Source organism: Pipistrellus kuhlii, unplaced genomic scaffold, assembly GCF_014108245.1.
Source record: "Pipistrellus kuhlii isolate mPipKuh1 unplaced genomic scaffold, mPipKuh1.p scaffold_m20_p_9, whole genome shotgun sequence".
Taxonomy (NCBI): Eukaryota; Metazoa; Chordata; class Mammalia; order Chiroptera; family Vespertilionidae; genus Pipistrellus; species Pipistrellus kuhlii.
The window spans coordinates 8,123,595-8,138,175 of NW_023425595.1; the positions used below are offsets into that span (position 1 = coordinate 8,123,595).

At 59.2% G+C, this 14,581-nt stretch overlaps 1 protein-coding gene across 3 annotated transcripts in view; it reads left to right on the forward strand.

The window, feature by feature from the left end:
• The window catches only part of TSPAN18 (tetraspanin 18), a 139,426-nt gene extending 125,157 nt beyond the window's left edge, over positions 1-14,269 (forward strand). For all 3 annotated transcript variants that reach the window (XM_045577465.1, XM_036427006.2, XM_036427007.2), the window contains 6 exons: positions 102-296; positions 6,966-7,040; positions 8,129-8,227; positions 8,730-8,912; positions 11,106-11,189; positions 11,358-14,269. In XM_045577465.1, the coding sequence (XP_045433421.1) occupies positions 102-296; positions 6,966-7,040; positions 8,129-8,227; positions 8,730-8,912; positions 11,106-11,189; positions 11,358-11,405 (684 nt within the window). In that variant the 3' untranslated portion in view covers positions 11,406-14,269. The remainder of the gene's footprint in view (positions 1-101; positions 297-6,965; positions 7,041-8,128; positions 8,228-8,729; positions 8,913-11,105; positions 11,190-11,357) is intronic.
• Positions 14,270-14,581: the final 312 nt, after the last annotated feature.

A 14,581-nucleotide genomic window follows, 5' to 3' on the forward strand; every position in this document is an offset into this window, starting at 1 on the left:
CGGAGCAGTGACCAGCGGTGCTGGGATACTGGCCCCTGCAGCAAACGAGCTCTGTTCTTCTGTTTCTCCCCTTCCCTCCCTCCTGACTGCCCTGTGAGCAGCTGGGCGGGGCCTGTCTGCTGGGCATCGGCATCTGGGTCATGGTGGACCCCACCGGCTTCCGAGAGATCGTGGCCGCCAACCCCTTGCTCATCACGGGCGTCTACATCCTGCTGGCGATGGGGGGCCTGCTGTTCCTGCTCGGCTTCCTGGGCTGCTGCGGGGCCATCCGGGAGAATAAGTGTCTGCTGCTGTTTGTGAGTACCGCACCCCCTTTCCCCCTGCCCCCCGCTCACCACGGGGCCCTGAGCCTGCACTGCAGGGACTCACCCTGAGGTCAGGGCCACACAGGCCATTCTCCCGGAGTCTTTCCCATGTGGCCTTGCAGCCCCAGCTTCCAGATCTCACTCTGTGCTGGGCCACGCGGGCCGTGTGGGCAAGCTGCCTCCAAGTGGAGAGGGGCCTCAACCTGCAGGCCCAAACAGCCAGGCTCCTCCATGACATTGTCAACAGAGAATGTTATCTATTTGCTTGCTTTTAAGAACTTCAATAGGTAATCCCGTCCTTGGTACAAGAGCTAAGACAGCTATGGGGTGAATCACCGTTTGCATTTCCAGTTCTAAGACAGAAATGATATGGCCTCATCAGCTTCCTCTTTACTTTATTAAGTAAATAGTCCTTGGGCTATTCCTATGGGCCACATAGTTCACGCATGAGGGCCAAGAGTGGCTGTCCCTCCCTCGTGGGCACGGGGAGGCGTTGGTCCCATAAGGATGGGCCGGGCAGCAGGCAGACCTGGTTGGAGTGTGCACCCTGCTCTGCCCCCTAATGAAGGATGTGGTTCTCGTCTAGTTTCTGAACCTCTCTGAGCCTCAGACTCTGTTTGTTAAGTGAGCAAGGAGCCGACCAGCTCAGCTGTCGGTGGTAGCCAAACAAGAGAAAGGGTAGATGTCTGCGGTAGTCCCATGAGCTGTGGTTCTTTGGGCTTCTGCTCACCTTTCTGGCCTTGGTGGGTGGGTCCTGTCCCTGCTGCGGGGTCCTGTGAGCCCCCCGGGGCTAGGAGAACTTGTGAGGTGAGCCCAGCCCTGCTGTGGGTTCAGTGGAAAGCAGCCCTGCATAGAGAAGGGTGTGTGGATGGATGGCGAGTGGGTGGTGAGGAGTGAAGCCATAGGAAGGTCCGGGCGGGTCACCAGGAGGACTTCCTTGCAAGGCTCTGGCTGCTCCTGCCCGCACTCTGAGTGGCAGAGACCTGGCACAGTGCCTCCTCCACAGACTAGGACTCACTCTCTGGCCCCCACTGTCACACTGAGAGGCCCACGTCTCAGAGACAACATGAAATCAGCTGTGAAATGCGTGACACTGAAGCCTTGGGTCCCTTTGGCCTTCAGTCTCATACACACTGCAAACTTTTCATTGGGAGAGAAACAAAGAAGCCCGTGGGCGCCCCCTGGTGGAAAACTCTCTGCAGTGTCAGATGGTGCAGGGGAAATCTGGGCTTGGGGAACTCCCAGGACTTGAAAGGGATCTGGGTACTGGCCCCAGGACACCCTGAACCGCCCTTCCAGGGCACATCATTGTTAACGGGCTCATCTCTGAAGCCAAGCCAGGCTCGGGGCTGGGGAGGCAGCGAGCTCAGTGGCTCCCTCTGAGCCTGCCATCTGGACTGGCCGTCTCAGTTCCTAGGAGACCAAGGCCCAGGATGAAGTTTGCCCCGAGAGAGAATGAAGTCCTGGCATGGCTCGGTCCAGCCCACCGACCCTTAAAGTAGCCCCTTCCCACTCCTTTCTTCTATTGCCTTTATTCCTCCCTTTTGTCTCTCCTCAGTCTCATCTCTGTTGCTCCTTCTTTGCTCGCTCTTTCTCTGCTTCTCTCTCTCTCTCTCTCTCTCTCTCTCTCTCTCTCTCACCCCCTGCCCTCTCCATCTCTTGGTTTCTATTTCTACTGCCTTTCCTACCTCTCCCTTGATTGCTCCTTGCCTCTGTCCTGTATCTTTCCCCCTTTCTCTTTACTTCCCCTAGCTGGGCCCCCTCTCCTCCCCTCCTCTCCTCTCCTCCTTTCCTCTCTCCCCCTTCCCATTTCCTCTTCTCCTTGCCCCCTTCTGATGCCTGGCACACACAAGCTGGAGGTCACAGGGAAGGTCAAAGCCAGGGGACCCATGGGCCCAGGTCTCCTCTCAGACCAGGGCTGAGGGGCTCTTACCTTGGCATGAGCTCAAGTGGTTAAAAACTCACCTAAAGTTATGTGTAAAATATTATGTCAGGGCCTGTGTGTGTGTGTGTGTGTGTGCCTGTGCATGTGTGCTGTGTATGTGTGTGTATATAGTGTACGCATGCAAGTTCTGGGACGAGGCACCACAGCTTCTAGAAGGTTTTCAAAAAGACTCATGACCTAAAAAATAAGAAGGGCCACTTCCTCTTTTAAGCTGGGCCTGCCCATGTGGGTTCCAACCCTTAGGGAAGCCTGAGTCCCCTCCCTCAGGCTGCTGGGAGGGAGGGAAGACTTGTCTTGAAAGGGGCCAAGGAGCACTGGAGGCTCCTCCAGAACCCTGGCTCAAAGGCCTGTGAGAAAAGGGACGGGGGCGGGGCTTAGCTGAGCATCCCGGCCCCTCCTCTGAGGCTGGCACCTCAGGGTCCCAGTGACCCTGAGCCCAGGCCAGTGGGCCCAATGACCCCATCACCGAATGGTCATGGATACATTTTTTCAAACACTCCTGTTGGTCAGTTTTACAGCGTTTTCACATACAGTGGGTGAGTTTCAGCCTGTTATGGATACGCTGTAGCATCCTTTTTTCCTGGTTGCTTACCTCTGAAGAGGAATATTTTTGGCCCATTTATTTGATTCCGATTAAAAATATATATATAACAAAGTCAAGCTAAATGGGAAAAGAGAACAGCAAAAAGAGACATGTGTGTGTGTTTGAAAGAGATAGATGAGCTGAATGGCACATGAAGTACATAAATTTGGTAAATATTTATTAGAAGTGAGAACTGAAAGCTGATGCGCCTGTAAGCAGATGGGCTGGAGGAGTCTGGAAATACTCACCAGTAGGCAAAATAGCAGTCCCAACCCCTCCCCTTTGTTAGTCTTCCCATCCTGGGCCAAGTGTTGTCAATCCCATACTTGGGAACCACTGGCACATGTGTCCGTGGGCAGGTGGACTGAGGTTAGATGAACCCAAGGCAAAGGAACCCTGGGAAAGCCCTGACTTGGAGACACCCCAGGAAGAATCAGGCGGGGCCAAGGGGGATCCCCTCCACATGACCAGTGGTGACCTCGTTGAGGAGGAGAAAATGGCCTCGGCTGGAGAAGGCGAGCCGGCAGAGTGGCATTGTTGTGATGTTGGCACAGCGGGCACTTTCCTTCAGGTGACTCACACTTCCCCACACTCAAGGCCCCCCATGGTCCCCATATTTGGGGAGCCCTGCCCCAGGCGGGGAGCAATGGCAGGCAGGTCTGCAGACCCCCTTTCTCTGCAGAGGCACACTCTCCCCGTCAGTGCCTAACCAGGTTCATCCTTTAATGTCACCTCATGAACTTCATTTCCTGAATGATGAAACTCGGCTCAATGTCAACTCCATGAGGATGAGGACTGTGTCTGCCTCGTATGTGTTTGTTTGCCAGCACCTAGCACAGCGCCTGGCACCGAGTCAGCAGCCCTGGGATGGAGCAGAGAGAAGGCTCTGCCACTTCCTGTTCGGGTGACCTGAGCTGGTTACCGCACCTCAGATTCCTTCTATCTGAAACGAAGCTAGTAATTCCTCCTCCCCGTCTCCGGCGTTGCTCTGTTCCTGGCCCATGGGGTCACGTGATACAGGGGAAGCCAAAGGGACCGGTGTTGATCCACAAAGGACCCCGCAGGCCATTGGAAAGCCTGAAGCCCGCAGGGGTCCTCAAACTTTTTAAAGTGGGGGCCAGATCACGGTCCCTCAGAGAGCTGGAGGGCCGGACTATATGAACTACTAATTCCTACTGTAACACCTCGGCTGCGCTCACTGCCCAAAAAACCTGGCGGGCCGGATCAGACTCCTCTGCGGGCCGCATGTGGCCCGCGGGCCGTAGTTTGAAGACGCCTGCCCTAGAGGCTCTGGTGGGCTCCTGGATGACGTGGTGTTGGGAGGTTCTGGAACCAGAAACCCACGTTTACCCCAGGTGTGCAGCCTCCGTGCTGAGCCCGCTCCCCCTCGGGTCCCAGTTTCCCCATCAGCACACTGGGCTGAAGGGACCCACGTGAGATCCCCAGCCCCTTGGTCGTAAGCGCTCGGCGGACAGCAGCTGGCGTTGCTTTTCCAGAAATCACCATGCCAGCCCTCGCCTTCAGGCGGGCCCTGCTTCCTCTGGGTTCAGTGCCACCCGCTGAGCAGCCCTCACGTCGCCCCGGCCTTGGGCACGGGCTCCGCTGCTGCCTCGTCTCGCTGGAGCTGTGCAGAGTCATCCTGGTCCGCACACACTCCCCGGGAGATGCGCTCGCCGAGTGCGAGGCTGGAGCGCGGCCTCATTCATAGTTTATAGCCGTCGAAGCCACGGGGATCGATCACCACCGAGGTGGAGGCCACTTCTGAGGCCACACTTGGCCAGCCTGCGGACTGCCAGCAACTCCACCGGGAGGGCCCAGGCAGGGAGGGGCTCCGTGGAGGCCGTGGGGAACCACAGGATGGCCATCCATCACCAGCAAAATGGAAGTGCCAGGAGCCCCGCCAGCGGCCTCCGTCACTGTCCGGGGGAAGAGAGGCCACAGAAGTGGAGAACACATCGCTTGGCTCACCCGGGGGCCATCCAGTGCGTGGGGGCGGGGCCAGGGGTGCTGGAATGGACTGCAGGTGCTGTGGCCCGGAGCACAGGAAGCCTTCTGTCACAGGCCTCCGGGGCTGGGGATCTCTGCCCAACCCCCAGCTCAGCCCAGGGTCCCCCACAGAGCTGGCCCCAGCAAGGCTGGCCAATGGGGAGCAGACCCCCAGGGCTCGGCATAGAGGCGAGGCAGTGTGGCACTGGGAAATGAGCTGGGTTAAGACGAAGGATTTGCTCTGAGATTTTTGAGCTGCTCACCTTGGGGCAGTCATTGCCTTCCCCGGATTGTTTTCTCCCCTGGGGAAGTGGGGGGCTAAACAGAAAAGAGACGGGGGAGAGGGAGTACAGAGCCCAGGCTGGAGGCAGCTTAAACCTGGCGAGACTCCTGCCGCCAAAGACCACAGTGTGGGAGGAGCTCTGTGCTGGCTGGTCTGTCTGAGCCGGGGGTTCTTCTGGAGCGTGGGCCTTTAAGAGACCAGACCAGACCGTCTGATGGGTCTAGGGGACATGTTCACGGCCACATCCCTAGTGGGTCACTTTGAAATCCATCCCAGGGGCTTCCCAAAGGTGGTGTGAAGCCCAAGCAATCGGGAAGAACCTCAGGATCTTCTGGGGCAGCCTGTGCAAGCTGCAAAGTCAGGGAGGGGACGTGACTGGGGTCTTCCTGGGATGAGGATAAAGTGGCCTAACGCTGCTTCTGTCCGAAGGAACACGATCCAGGAGAGAGACACCGAGGGCACCCCAGTGGCCCCACGAGTGTCTGTGAAGCTGGGCACTAGGGCTCAGGCGCTGGGGCTTGGGGAGCAGCTTCCCTCCTGTTCCTGTGAGAGCCTCCCTTAGGACTTAACGACACTTCACGTCCATCACTTCCTTGTTCCTCAGGTGGGCTCCGAAGTGGGTGTTACGCCCTCATTTCCCTGACAAGGAAGCTGAGGCTGGAAGGGGTTTGAGTGCTTGTCCCATGTCACACAGAGCATGGCAGGGCGGGCAGAGGATGTCTGGACACTAAGCCCCGGACCCTTTGTGTCCTTCCAGCCTGGGCACATCCAGAGTGGCCTGGCTGCTCTGGGACCGTGACCCAGGGGAGTAGGTCTCAGGCGGCTGGCCGAAGCGGCCGGGAGGCTGTGCACCAGGGACTCAGTCCTCTGCTGGTGGTCGCAGGTCGGGTGACAACTCTGATCAGTGTCACAGACCACGTATGCCAACAGCACCAGTTCTAGGTCGTGAAGGCCCAGCCACTTCCTTTCTCTGCCGACAGCTCTCGGCTCAAAGCAGCGCCCAGGAGGGCCAGGACCTGAGAGGGAGTGGACAGCAAGGTCCTGATGGCGAATCGGTCACTCCTGGCTTCATTCCTTCATCTGACAGCCACGATCCCGATGAAGCATGCTTTCCGGGCCTGGGGAAGCATGCTGAGCTACAGCCTCCACACTTAATAGGGGCCCAGTGGGGGCACAGCGGCTGCGATGGGGACATCTCTGCGGGGCCCTGTGATGGGGTGGGGGAGCCGCAGGGGAGCGCCTGGGCTGGCAAACGAGGAGCTGGTGACTGAGGAAGGATGTGCCTTCCCGGCAGAGGGGACCCCGAGACGAGAGGCCCCCTGGTTGACTCGGGAGCATCAGGAGAGGCAGTGAGTGGAGCAGAGCGGGTTCCGTTAGGTTTCAGACTCTGGCCCCTGGGATTTCACATTTGATAGACACCCCCGCCTTCCCTCAGTCTTACTCCTTCACTGCAGCTGACGGACCCACATCTCCTCCCCACTCCCCGCTGCCGCCGGAATGGGACTGGGGCTGGGCTGGGGCTGGGGAGCGCCAGGGTCCCTGAGCCTGGAGCTCAGCATCCTCCTCCTTCCAGGGCTGCCAGGCAGGCAGTTCAGACTGAACACCGGGCAAGGGGCCTCGGCTCGGGGCCATGTGCCCGGAAGACTTGTCTGTTTACTTTTCCCATATTTGCATTGCAGCCTTATTGACTCCAAAGGCCGGTATGTTTATTATGAAAAACATCTGCTTTGTTTTTGCAAAATCGGTGCATTGTGCCAGCTTTGTAACGGGTGGAAAGGGGCGTCCATGAGGGTGAGGGTGAGCGTGAGCTGGGGACCCTGCTCACCAGCCTCAGGATTCACCAGCCTCCCCTTCATCTTGCAGTTCTTCTTGTTCATCCTGATCATCTTCTTGGCGGAGCTCTCGGCGGCCATCCTGGCCTTCATCTTCAGGGAAAACGTACGTACCAGGCCCCACGCCCTGGCTCCCTGCTCCCAGCCAGGGGTCAGCAGCCGTCACAGCCAGCCTGTCCCGTCCTGGGGGACACACAGAGACATCAGCACTCCCAGCCCAAATTGTGACCCAGCCAGCCTCTTCCGTAGAGGGCTTTTCCAGCCGGTTGGCGTCAGGGTCCCTTCCGGGTTTCGCTCTTCCAAAAACATCTGGTGCAATCACACACCTGGTTCTGGAATCTTCCATCCACACCTTGCCTGGTGATGGCACAGCCGTAGTCATGTGACAGTGTGGGGACAGTCAGGGAGGCGGTCCCCTGAGCCCGGAACATGTGACACACAGAAGGGGCCAAGCACCATTCGCTGAAGCGCTGGCCAGGACCCCATGGGCCATCTTACTCCAGGGGCTCCAGCACCGGCACCAGCTCCCTCCTGAGTCTACAAGAGCCAGGCCCCCATCACAGGTGGCCAGGAAGCAAAGAGAAGAGGGGAAGGGAGGGGGCGGGAGACCCGAGCGGGCCTGGATGGTGAGCAGGGGAGCTATCCCCAGAGGGGAGGAGGCAGCAGCCTGTACCCAGTATGGTGACCAGCGGGTGTCCCTCTAGGTTAGCCCTCTGGAGAGTATTCTGAGGGAAGGAGCGGCTTCGGGGAACATGCCTGGAAACTATAATAGATGTGCAAAGTGCTACCCGCTCCGTGCTGTGGCTTCTTCCGGGCCTGGGACCCAGGCATCAGCTTAGCTCTGTCGGAGGAACAGCTCAGGGTGGAGGGGGGTGAGGGCAAGCCCCCTGCCCTGTGTTAGCCTCCTCTGAGGAGAGCTTTCAGGGCAGAATGCAGTTCCCAGGGTGCCCTGGCCTCGGGGTCACTGAGCGATGTGTGTGGACTTTTCATGGGAGGGATCCCATGATGGCTGAAGGCCACAGGCCTTGAGGTGGGGTTTAAGGGACTTGTCCCAAGCTTACGAGAATGCCAGGAGCCTGGCACCAGGACTCTGGCTTCCCTCCCTTTCCCGGAAGCTGACAGATGGAGAGGCCAGGAGGGGTGGGGCAGCACCCAGCTGCCAGGTCTCAGCCCACCCTCTCCCTCTGTCTCCAGCTCACCCGGGAATTCTTCACCAAGGAGCTCACCAAGCATTATCAGGGCAACAACGACACAGACGTCTTCTCTGCCACCTGGAACTCGGTCATGATCACAGTGAGTGACCCCCACACACACACCCAGGGGCCGTGATGCCCAGTGTTGCAAATGTCTGGCCGCCAGAGACCCCTCTGCTTGTGCCAATGACCAACCAGGGCACTGCCTCCCAACCCCGCCGAGACCGTCCATGCGGTATGCCCAGCAACCCCTCCCTCGATCACAGCCCACACTCTGAATGAGACCTGTCTGCCATCTCTGACTGGAATCCCCACGCAACTGTCATTGTCATCAATGATAGCAAACAATAAGCGGCAACGGTTTATTGAGCGCTGACTAGGCGCCTGGTGAGGCAGGGATTGTTACCACTGCCCCCACTTTACAGTGAGGACCCAGCGGGGGGGGTAGGGAGGGGCTCAGAGAGGCTGAGGGACTTTCCCAGGGCCCCCCACCTGGGTCTCGAGGCCGTTCCATCACGCTTCCTCACTGTGGCCTGTCTGTCCCGCTCGGTCCCGCAGGCCCAGCTCCTGCTCACGAGACCCTTCCTTTGCTCTCCTCCCAGTTTGGTTGCTGTGGGGTCAACGGGCCTGAAGACTTCAAGTTTGCACCCATTTTCCGACTCCTGACGTTGGACAGTGAGGAGGTCCCCGAGGCCTGCTGCCGGAGGGAGCCACAGACTCGAGACGGGCTCCTGCTGAGCAGGGAGGACTGCCTCCTGGGAAGGGACCTGTTCCTGAACAAGCAGGTACAGGCCTGCTCCCCAGGCCGGGGACACAGGGGCCAGAGCTGGCGGGTGATGGGTGGCAGTGTCATCCCAGAGGGTCTGGAGGCGCCCCAGGATCCCATGGGCTGTTGACGGGACATGGGACTGAATGGAGGCGAACGAAGCTCCATCCGGGCTCCTGACATCCAACCAAAGGGGAAAGGATGAAGGTGGCCGATGTCACGGGCCGGGGGAGTGGCCTTTTGGCTGGGGTTGAAGGGTGAGTAGGAGTTTTCCAGGGTTCTGGGCGGAACACGCCTTGAGCTTCTTATAATGTAGGTTGGGAGCCAGAACTAGAATCACACGGGGGGGAGGGGGGGCCCTCCTTGGCCATGGACTTTGTTTTGGGGGAAGCTCACATTTGCCATTGGGGAGGGGGGGAGGGGGGCCTCCTCCTGGCTCCAAGGGAGCAGGATCAGAGAATCTCCTGGACTTCATGCCACCCCAGAACTTCATCTCAGTCTCCGAAGAATCCCTTCCCCGTGACCAGCCCCCCAGCCGTATGTGAGAGAGAGAGAGAGAGGAGAGAATGAGGTGGACCCATGCCTCTTTAATGAGAGCTTTATGGGAGGGTTCCAGATGCACGGACCCCCGGGGGACAGGAGACAAGCCCCTGTTCCTGTGGGGCTCAGGGCTGAGTGAGAGGGTGCAGATGATAAACAGGAAGCAAATAAACCGAAAGTGATCATTTCACGTGGCAACCACCACTAAAGAGGAAGTAAAACCAGATGATGGGCTAGAAGGGACCAGGGAAAGGGCTCAAGGCAGGCCTCTTGGAGTCCCTAGGGATGGGACAGCTGAGCTGAGGCCTGACACTGGCCATCTGGTGAGTCTCTTGACAGCCTCAGCTTTGTCTCCCCAACTCAGCACCGCCATCCCCTGCGCCTGCCCAGGTCATGTCTAAGGGTACACAAGGCCCCAAAAGCAAGTTCCTCTGCCTCCCCCCCGCCCCCCCACACACACACACAGTCCTGCCTCCTGCACTGTGGGAGAGAGACAGCAAGAAAGAGACGAGGGCGCTGGGATGAGGTCACTGCTGAATTGGGGTGGGTGGGCCACCCAGGGTTGGGTCTTTGCTGTGAGGACAGGCTGCAGGACATGGGGGCAGTTCCAGGCTGTGCTGTCAGCTGGCCTGGCTATTAACCCTTATGTCACCAGGACACACTCTCTGGACCTCAGGTGCCCTGTACAGTGGCAGAGACAGCTAGCTGCCCCCACATTCCATTCGCCCCTTCCTCTTTGGAAAAGGGGGCTTTATAAGACCCCATGACCACCAGGTAAAGGCTGCCCTTCCCAGCCTCTCTTGCAGCTAGGTCATGTGACCAACTTCTAGCCAAAGGGAGATAAGCAGATGTGATTTGTGTCACTGGGTAACATCCTTAAGGGAAAGCACTGTGCCTGCCTTTCCCCACAACCCCCGCTCCTGTCCGATGCAGCTATGGCGACAGACATCTCATAGTTGCATAGGCCCTGGTCCTGAGGGCCTCCCCCTGACATGCTTCCCATTTCTGACTCAAATGCTGATGCTGCCTCCGTCCCCCTCCTGGGCCTGGCTTTGGTGTCGGAGGCTCCACAGAGGGCCCTGAGCAGCTATTTTAGTTCCTCAGGATGACGCTTCCCCTGGCTCTTGGGGGTGACTGAGACTGACTCCTGGGACTCCTTTTCCGGGACACTCACTTCCCTCCTGAGCATCCTCCCCTTTTAAAAGCCTCTGCCAAGGGACTGTCTGCTTGTCTTTTCCTACTAAACCTACTTCCCTGAGGCCCAGGGTGCATTTCTGACTTGGAATGACTTGAGAGCCCATGTCAGTTGCCAGCAACATGTTCTGTTGCAAACAATGAAACCCAACTAAAGGGACTAAGCATATCCCTTCGTGTGTCACACTTGGAAAGCGTTCTGGGAGACGGCGGCTTCTCCATCGCGTCAGGGGCTCTGCCATGTTCGTCAAGGCCTGGTCTCTGACTGCTGTGGCTTTTCCTTGTGTTCGCCACTCCATGATGGCAAATGGCGGCCATGGCTCCAGACACCTACCCACATTCCAGGCAGGAGAAGGGGAAAGGGTGGCACTGGCTTCTTTCCCGGAAACCTCCTGGCAACTTCTGCTTAGGACTTGGTCACGTGGCCACCAAAAGCCATCCCTCGGGCTGTGGATTCACCTCTGGTCCTCCCCCCCAGGGCTGTTACACAGTGATCCTCAACGCCTTCGAAACCTACGTCTACCTGGCCGGAGCCCTCGCCATCGGGGTGCTGGCCATCGAGGTACGTGAAGGCTTCTGTGACTCCTCCCCAGAAGCAAGGCACACGTGGGATTGGGGTCAGACCCCTGCCCCACCCCTCCCCATGGGTTAGCCCCTTCCGTTCAGGGTGGGCAGCCCCGTGGGAGGCTGGGGACCCGGCCTAACGAACTAACGCATCCTTTCCGTGCAGCTTTTCGCCATGATCTTCGCCATGTGCCTGTTCCGGGGCATCCAGTAGAGGGCGTGGCCAGACACCGGAGGAGTCACCCTGCCCACCACTGCTCAGTACCCTCACCCTCCTCTCCCCGGCGCCCCTGCTCCCTGGGTCCAGGGGTAGGAGGTGAGGCCATCATGAGTGGCCAGGAGAAGGGGCAAGGGGAAAATAGCTATTTTTTAAACAAAACGAAACGATGAACCTATGGACCAACGCGCCCCGCCTGGACTCCGGGGTGGGACGTGGGCTCTGCACCCAGCCGCAGGCTGCACCAGAGACCAAAGGAACACCTGCCCGGCCCCCTCCTCGGCCCCGCCGGACTCCCGCAGCCCTGGGCTCGGGCCCGGGCCCTCCCCTCACAGCCTCGGAACCTGCTGCCAAGCAAGTGAGGATTTGGGCAACAAGGAGGCAAAAGCAAATCTGGGAGAGCGGTCCCCAGAGCCCAGGGGCCCCAGAACGTGGGGTCGCAATGTCCTTGAGAACGAGGCACCTCCTCGCCGTCCCCCGTCCGGCTGATGGCCTGGTCCCTGCTCCTGCACAGGCCAAGAGTGGCTGAGGACGCTGGAGCCGAGAATGGCCCAGCTGGCGGTGGGGTCCTCGCTTTCCCCAGCTGTGGCACCAAACATCAGGGCGGCCCAGAGCTGTCACCCACAGCCACACAGCGCATGCGTGACGTTCTGAACAAGAACTGGGTGGTCTCCAGAGCTTCAGTCGGGCAGAGCTGCTCACGTCCCTCCCGGGCCCCAGCATCATGGTTTCCCCAGAAGAGACAGGGCAGCTGGATGACTCTGGACTCTTCCTCCCGCCACCCCCTGCCGATTGCCTTCCCAATGCCCCACCTTCTAAGCCCCCAGGAACACACACGTGCACACACCAGAGTCCCTTTTCCACGCTGCCTGTCTCTGCTCACAAGCCCATCCCTTCCCTGTTCTCCATTAACCCCCTGGCTCCCGGCGCTGGAAGGAGCCCCCAAGACCATCCGGCTCTTCTCTCCCACCCAGAACTGTAGCTTGGATATCTTCTGTAAGATCCCTGCCGCCACGACATCGCCACCCTCTCCTTGCACACCTCCAGGGACGGGGACCTCACTACCTCCCAGGACAGCACTCTGCCTCTGGAGACTGCTGACTTCAGACTTCCATTTCCCTGTGGTTCTGCCCATTTTGTAACCCTGAGGGTTAAGGCCACACACTGTCTCCCCCTGCGCCCCGTTACCACCAGGCCCCGTTACCCCAGGGCATCTCATCATTTCTGCGGTGACATCACTTCCTGCCCCTTCTCCGTCCACTGCACGTGTCTGAGTGCTCCCTCCGGGCTCCGGCAGGAAGAGGTCTTCCCACGGGCTCACGGACGCTCACGCAGCACCCACAGATCAGCCCCTCAGAACACAGACCTCAGGTTCTAGCCCAGTGCTGGCAACTGGATTGCAAGAGGCCTCCACCCTGATGAGGAGGCAGGAGTGGCTGGTGGAAGCCATGCAGAGGGTCTGAGGATCGGCCTGGGCATGGTGGGAGAGGGCCATCGATGGGTGATGGGAAGGGGCGCATGGTGCCTGCCTTCCCCTCCTCTCTACTGTCTCTTCAGGGTCTGGGACAAGCCCTTTCTGTCCCCCAGGTGCTGTGCCAGCTTCCAGCTTCCGCTGCTTTCCCACTGCTGAGGGGAAGAGACTGCGGCCAGGTGCCCAATGCTCCCCTGCCCTGCCCCCTGCCCCCTGCTGAGCTACAGCCAGAGCTCTGTGCCTGCTGTAGCAATTTGGTTAGACCGTCCTCCCTACTCCGCCTTTCCCCCTCCCACCTCACCTCTCCACCTGGGTCTTTCACTGCACCAGCCTGCCCTGACCATTCCATGATGCCACGAGCTCCCTAGCAACTGGGCATCCCAGGATTGGGGGGGCCCCACAGCCTGAGAAGGGCCTGCCCCTCCAGATCCACCTGCACGCTTATACAGCTTCCTGGGGAAGGCAGGTGTCCGGTCTGAGGTTGAGGGGGGACAAAAAGAAACACCCCAGGCTGCCTGGGCAGGACTGGAGGTCACATTGGGCAGCTGCGTGGCTCCGGTCCGGGGCAGCCCGCGAGAATCTGGGCCGTGAAGGTGAGATGTGCCCATACGATTTGAGAGGCAGGGCAGCCAAATTGGAGGACCGTTTGCTGAGGCAGGCTCATGGGTGGAGGTGAGACTCCCGCCAAGGACTTTCCAGAAAGATGCCAAGGAACCCCGAATCGGGCCCTGCTGACTTCCCCAGGCTGGGAGGGAGCCCGGATCTGCTCGGGCTGGTAGCTGTTTGCAAGGCTGCCTGCAGGGCGGGCAGGGGCTTGGGAGAAAGCAAGCTCTGCCCCAAGGGGCCTCTCCTGGGCTCCAGGTGTGGTTACAGTGCAGCCCATACGTAACAGGTGCTGGCAGCAGCTGATGGCTGGGGGGTGAGGGGGGAGGCAGCAGGTAGGAATGCCTCTGGAGGTCAGGGAAGACCTCACATGGGAGTCAAGCACCCTCCCTGCTCCAGAACTACTGCCTCGGGGAGAAGGGACACAGCTTAGGGGCTGGGGCCCGTCCTCAGCCTCCCTCACCCCTCTCCTATCTATCCATGCCCAAGGGGTCCAACGGGATATCCCCAAACGAGCTGAGGCCCCAGCACCCTGCGTCTGCAGAAGCCTCCTCTCCCTCCCCTGTGGGCCCTGTCGAAAGTCTATTTTGGAAATGGTCAATGTTCCTCGCCGTAGGTAGCAGAGCTAATTTATCATGTTTATTCCTGTGAGCCCCCCCTTTTTATATTATATATCGAGAGTTTTGTAATATAAAAAAACAACACCCACACTGATGGTTTTGCACTGGTTTTTGTGACCGTTTCTTACAAAAAGAAAAAGGAACGAAGAATAAATAGTGACCGTGAAGAGAGGTGGTCTTGATTTGGGGTGGGGTGGGGTGGGGTGGGGTGGGGCACAGGGGACCTGGGGGAACCAGGAAGGGGCATTCTGGGTCTTCCCAGATCCTTAGGATGGGAGCTGGGCCTTCCTCACTGCACCTGTGAGTCCCCATGTCCCTCTCCCCTTTGTCACTATCTCCTCCCCAATAAGGACTCCTGCCTGCCTGCCTGCCTGCCAGAGCCCCGCCCTCCAGGCATCCGGAATGTTTAACCAGGCAGCGGGAAGTAATACAGGAACACTGCCCTGTGCAGAGCCTGGACAGTGCCACCCGGTGGGCCC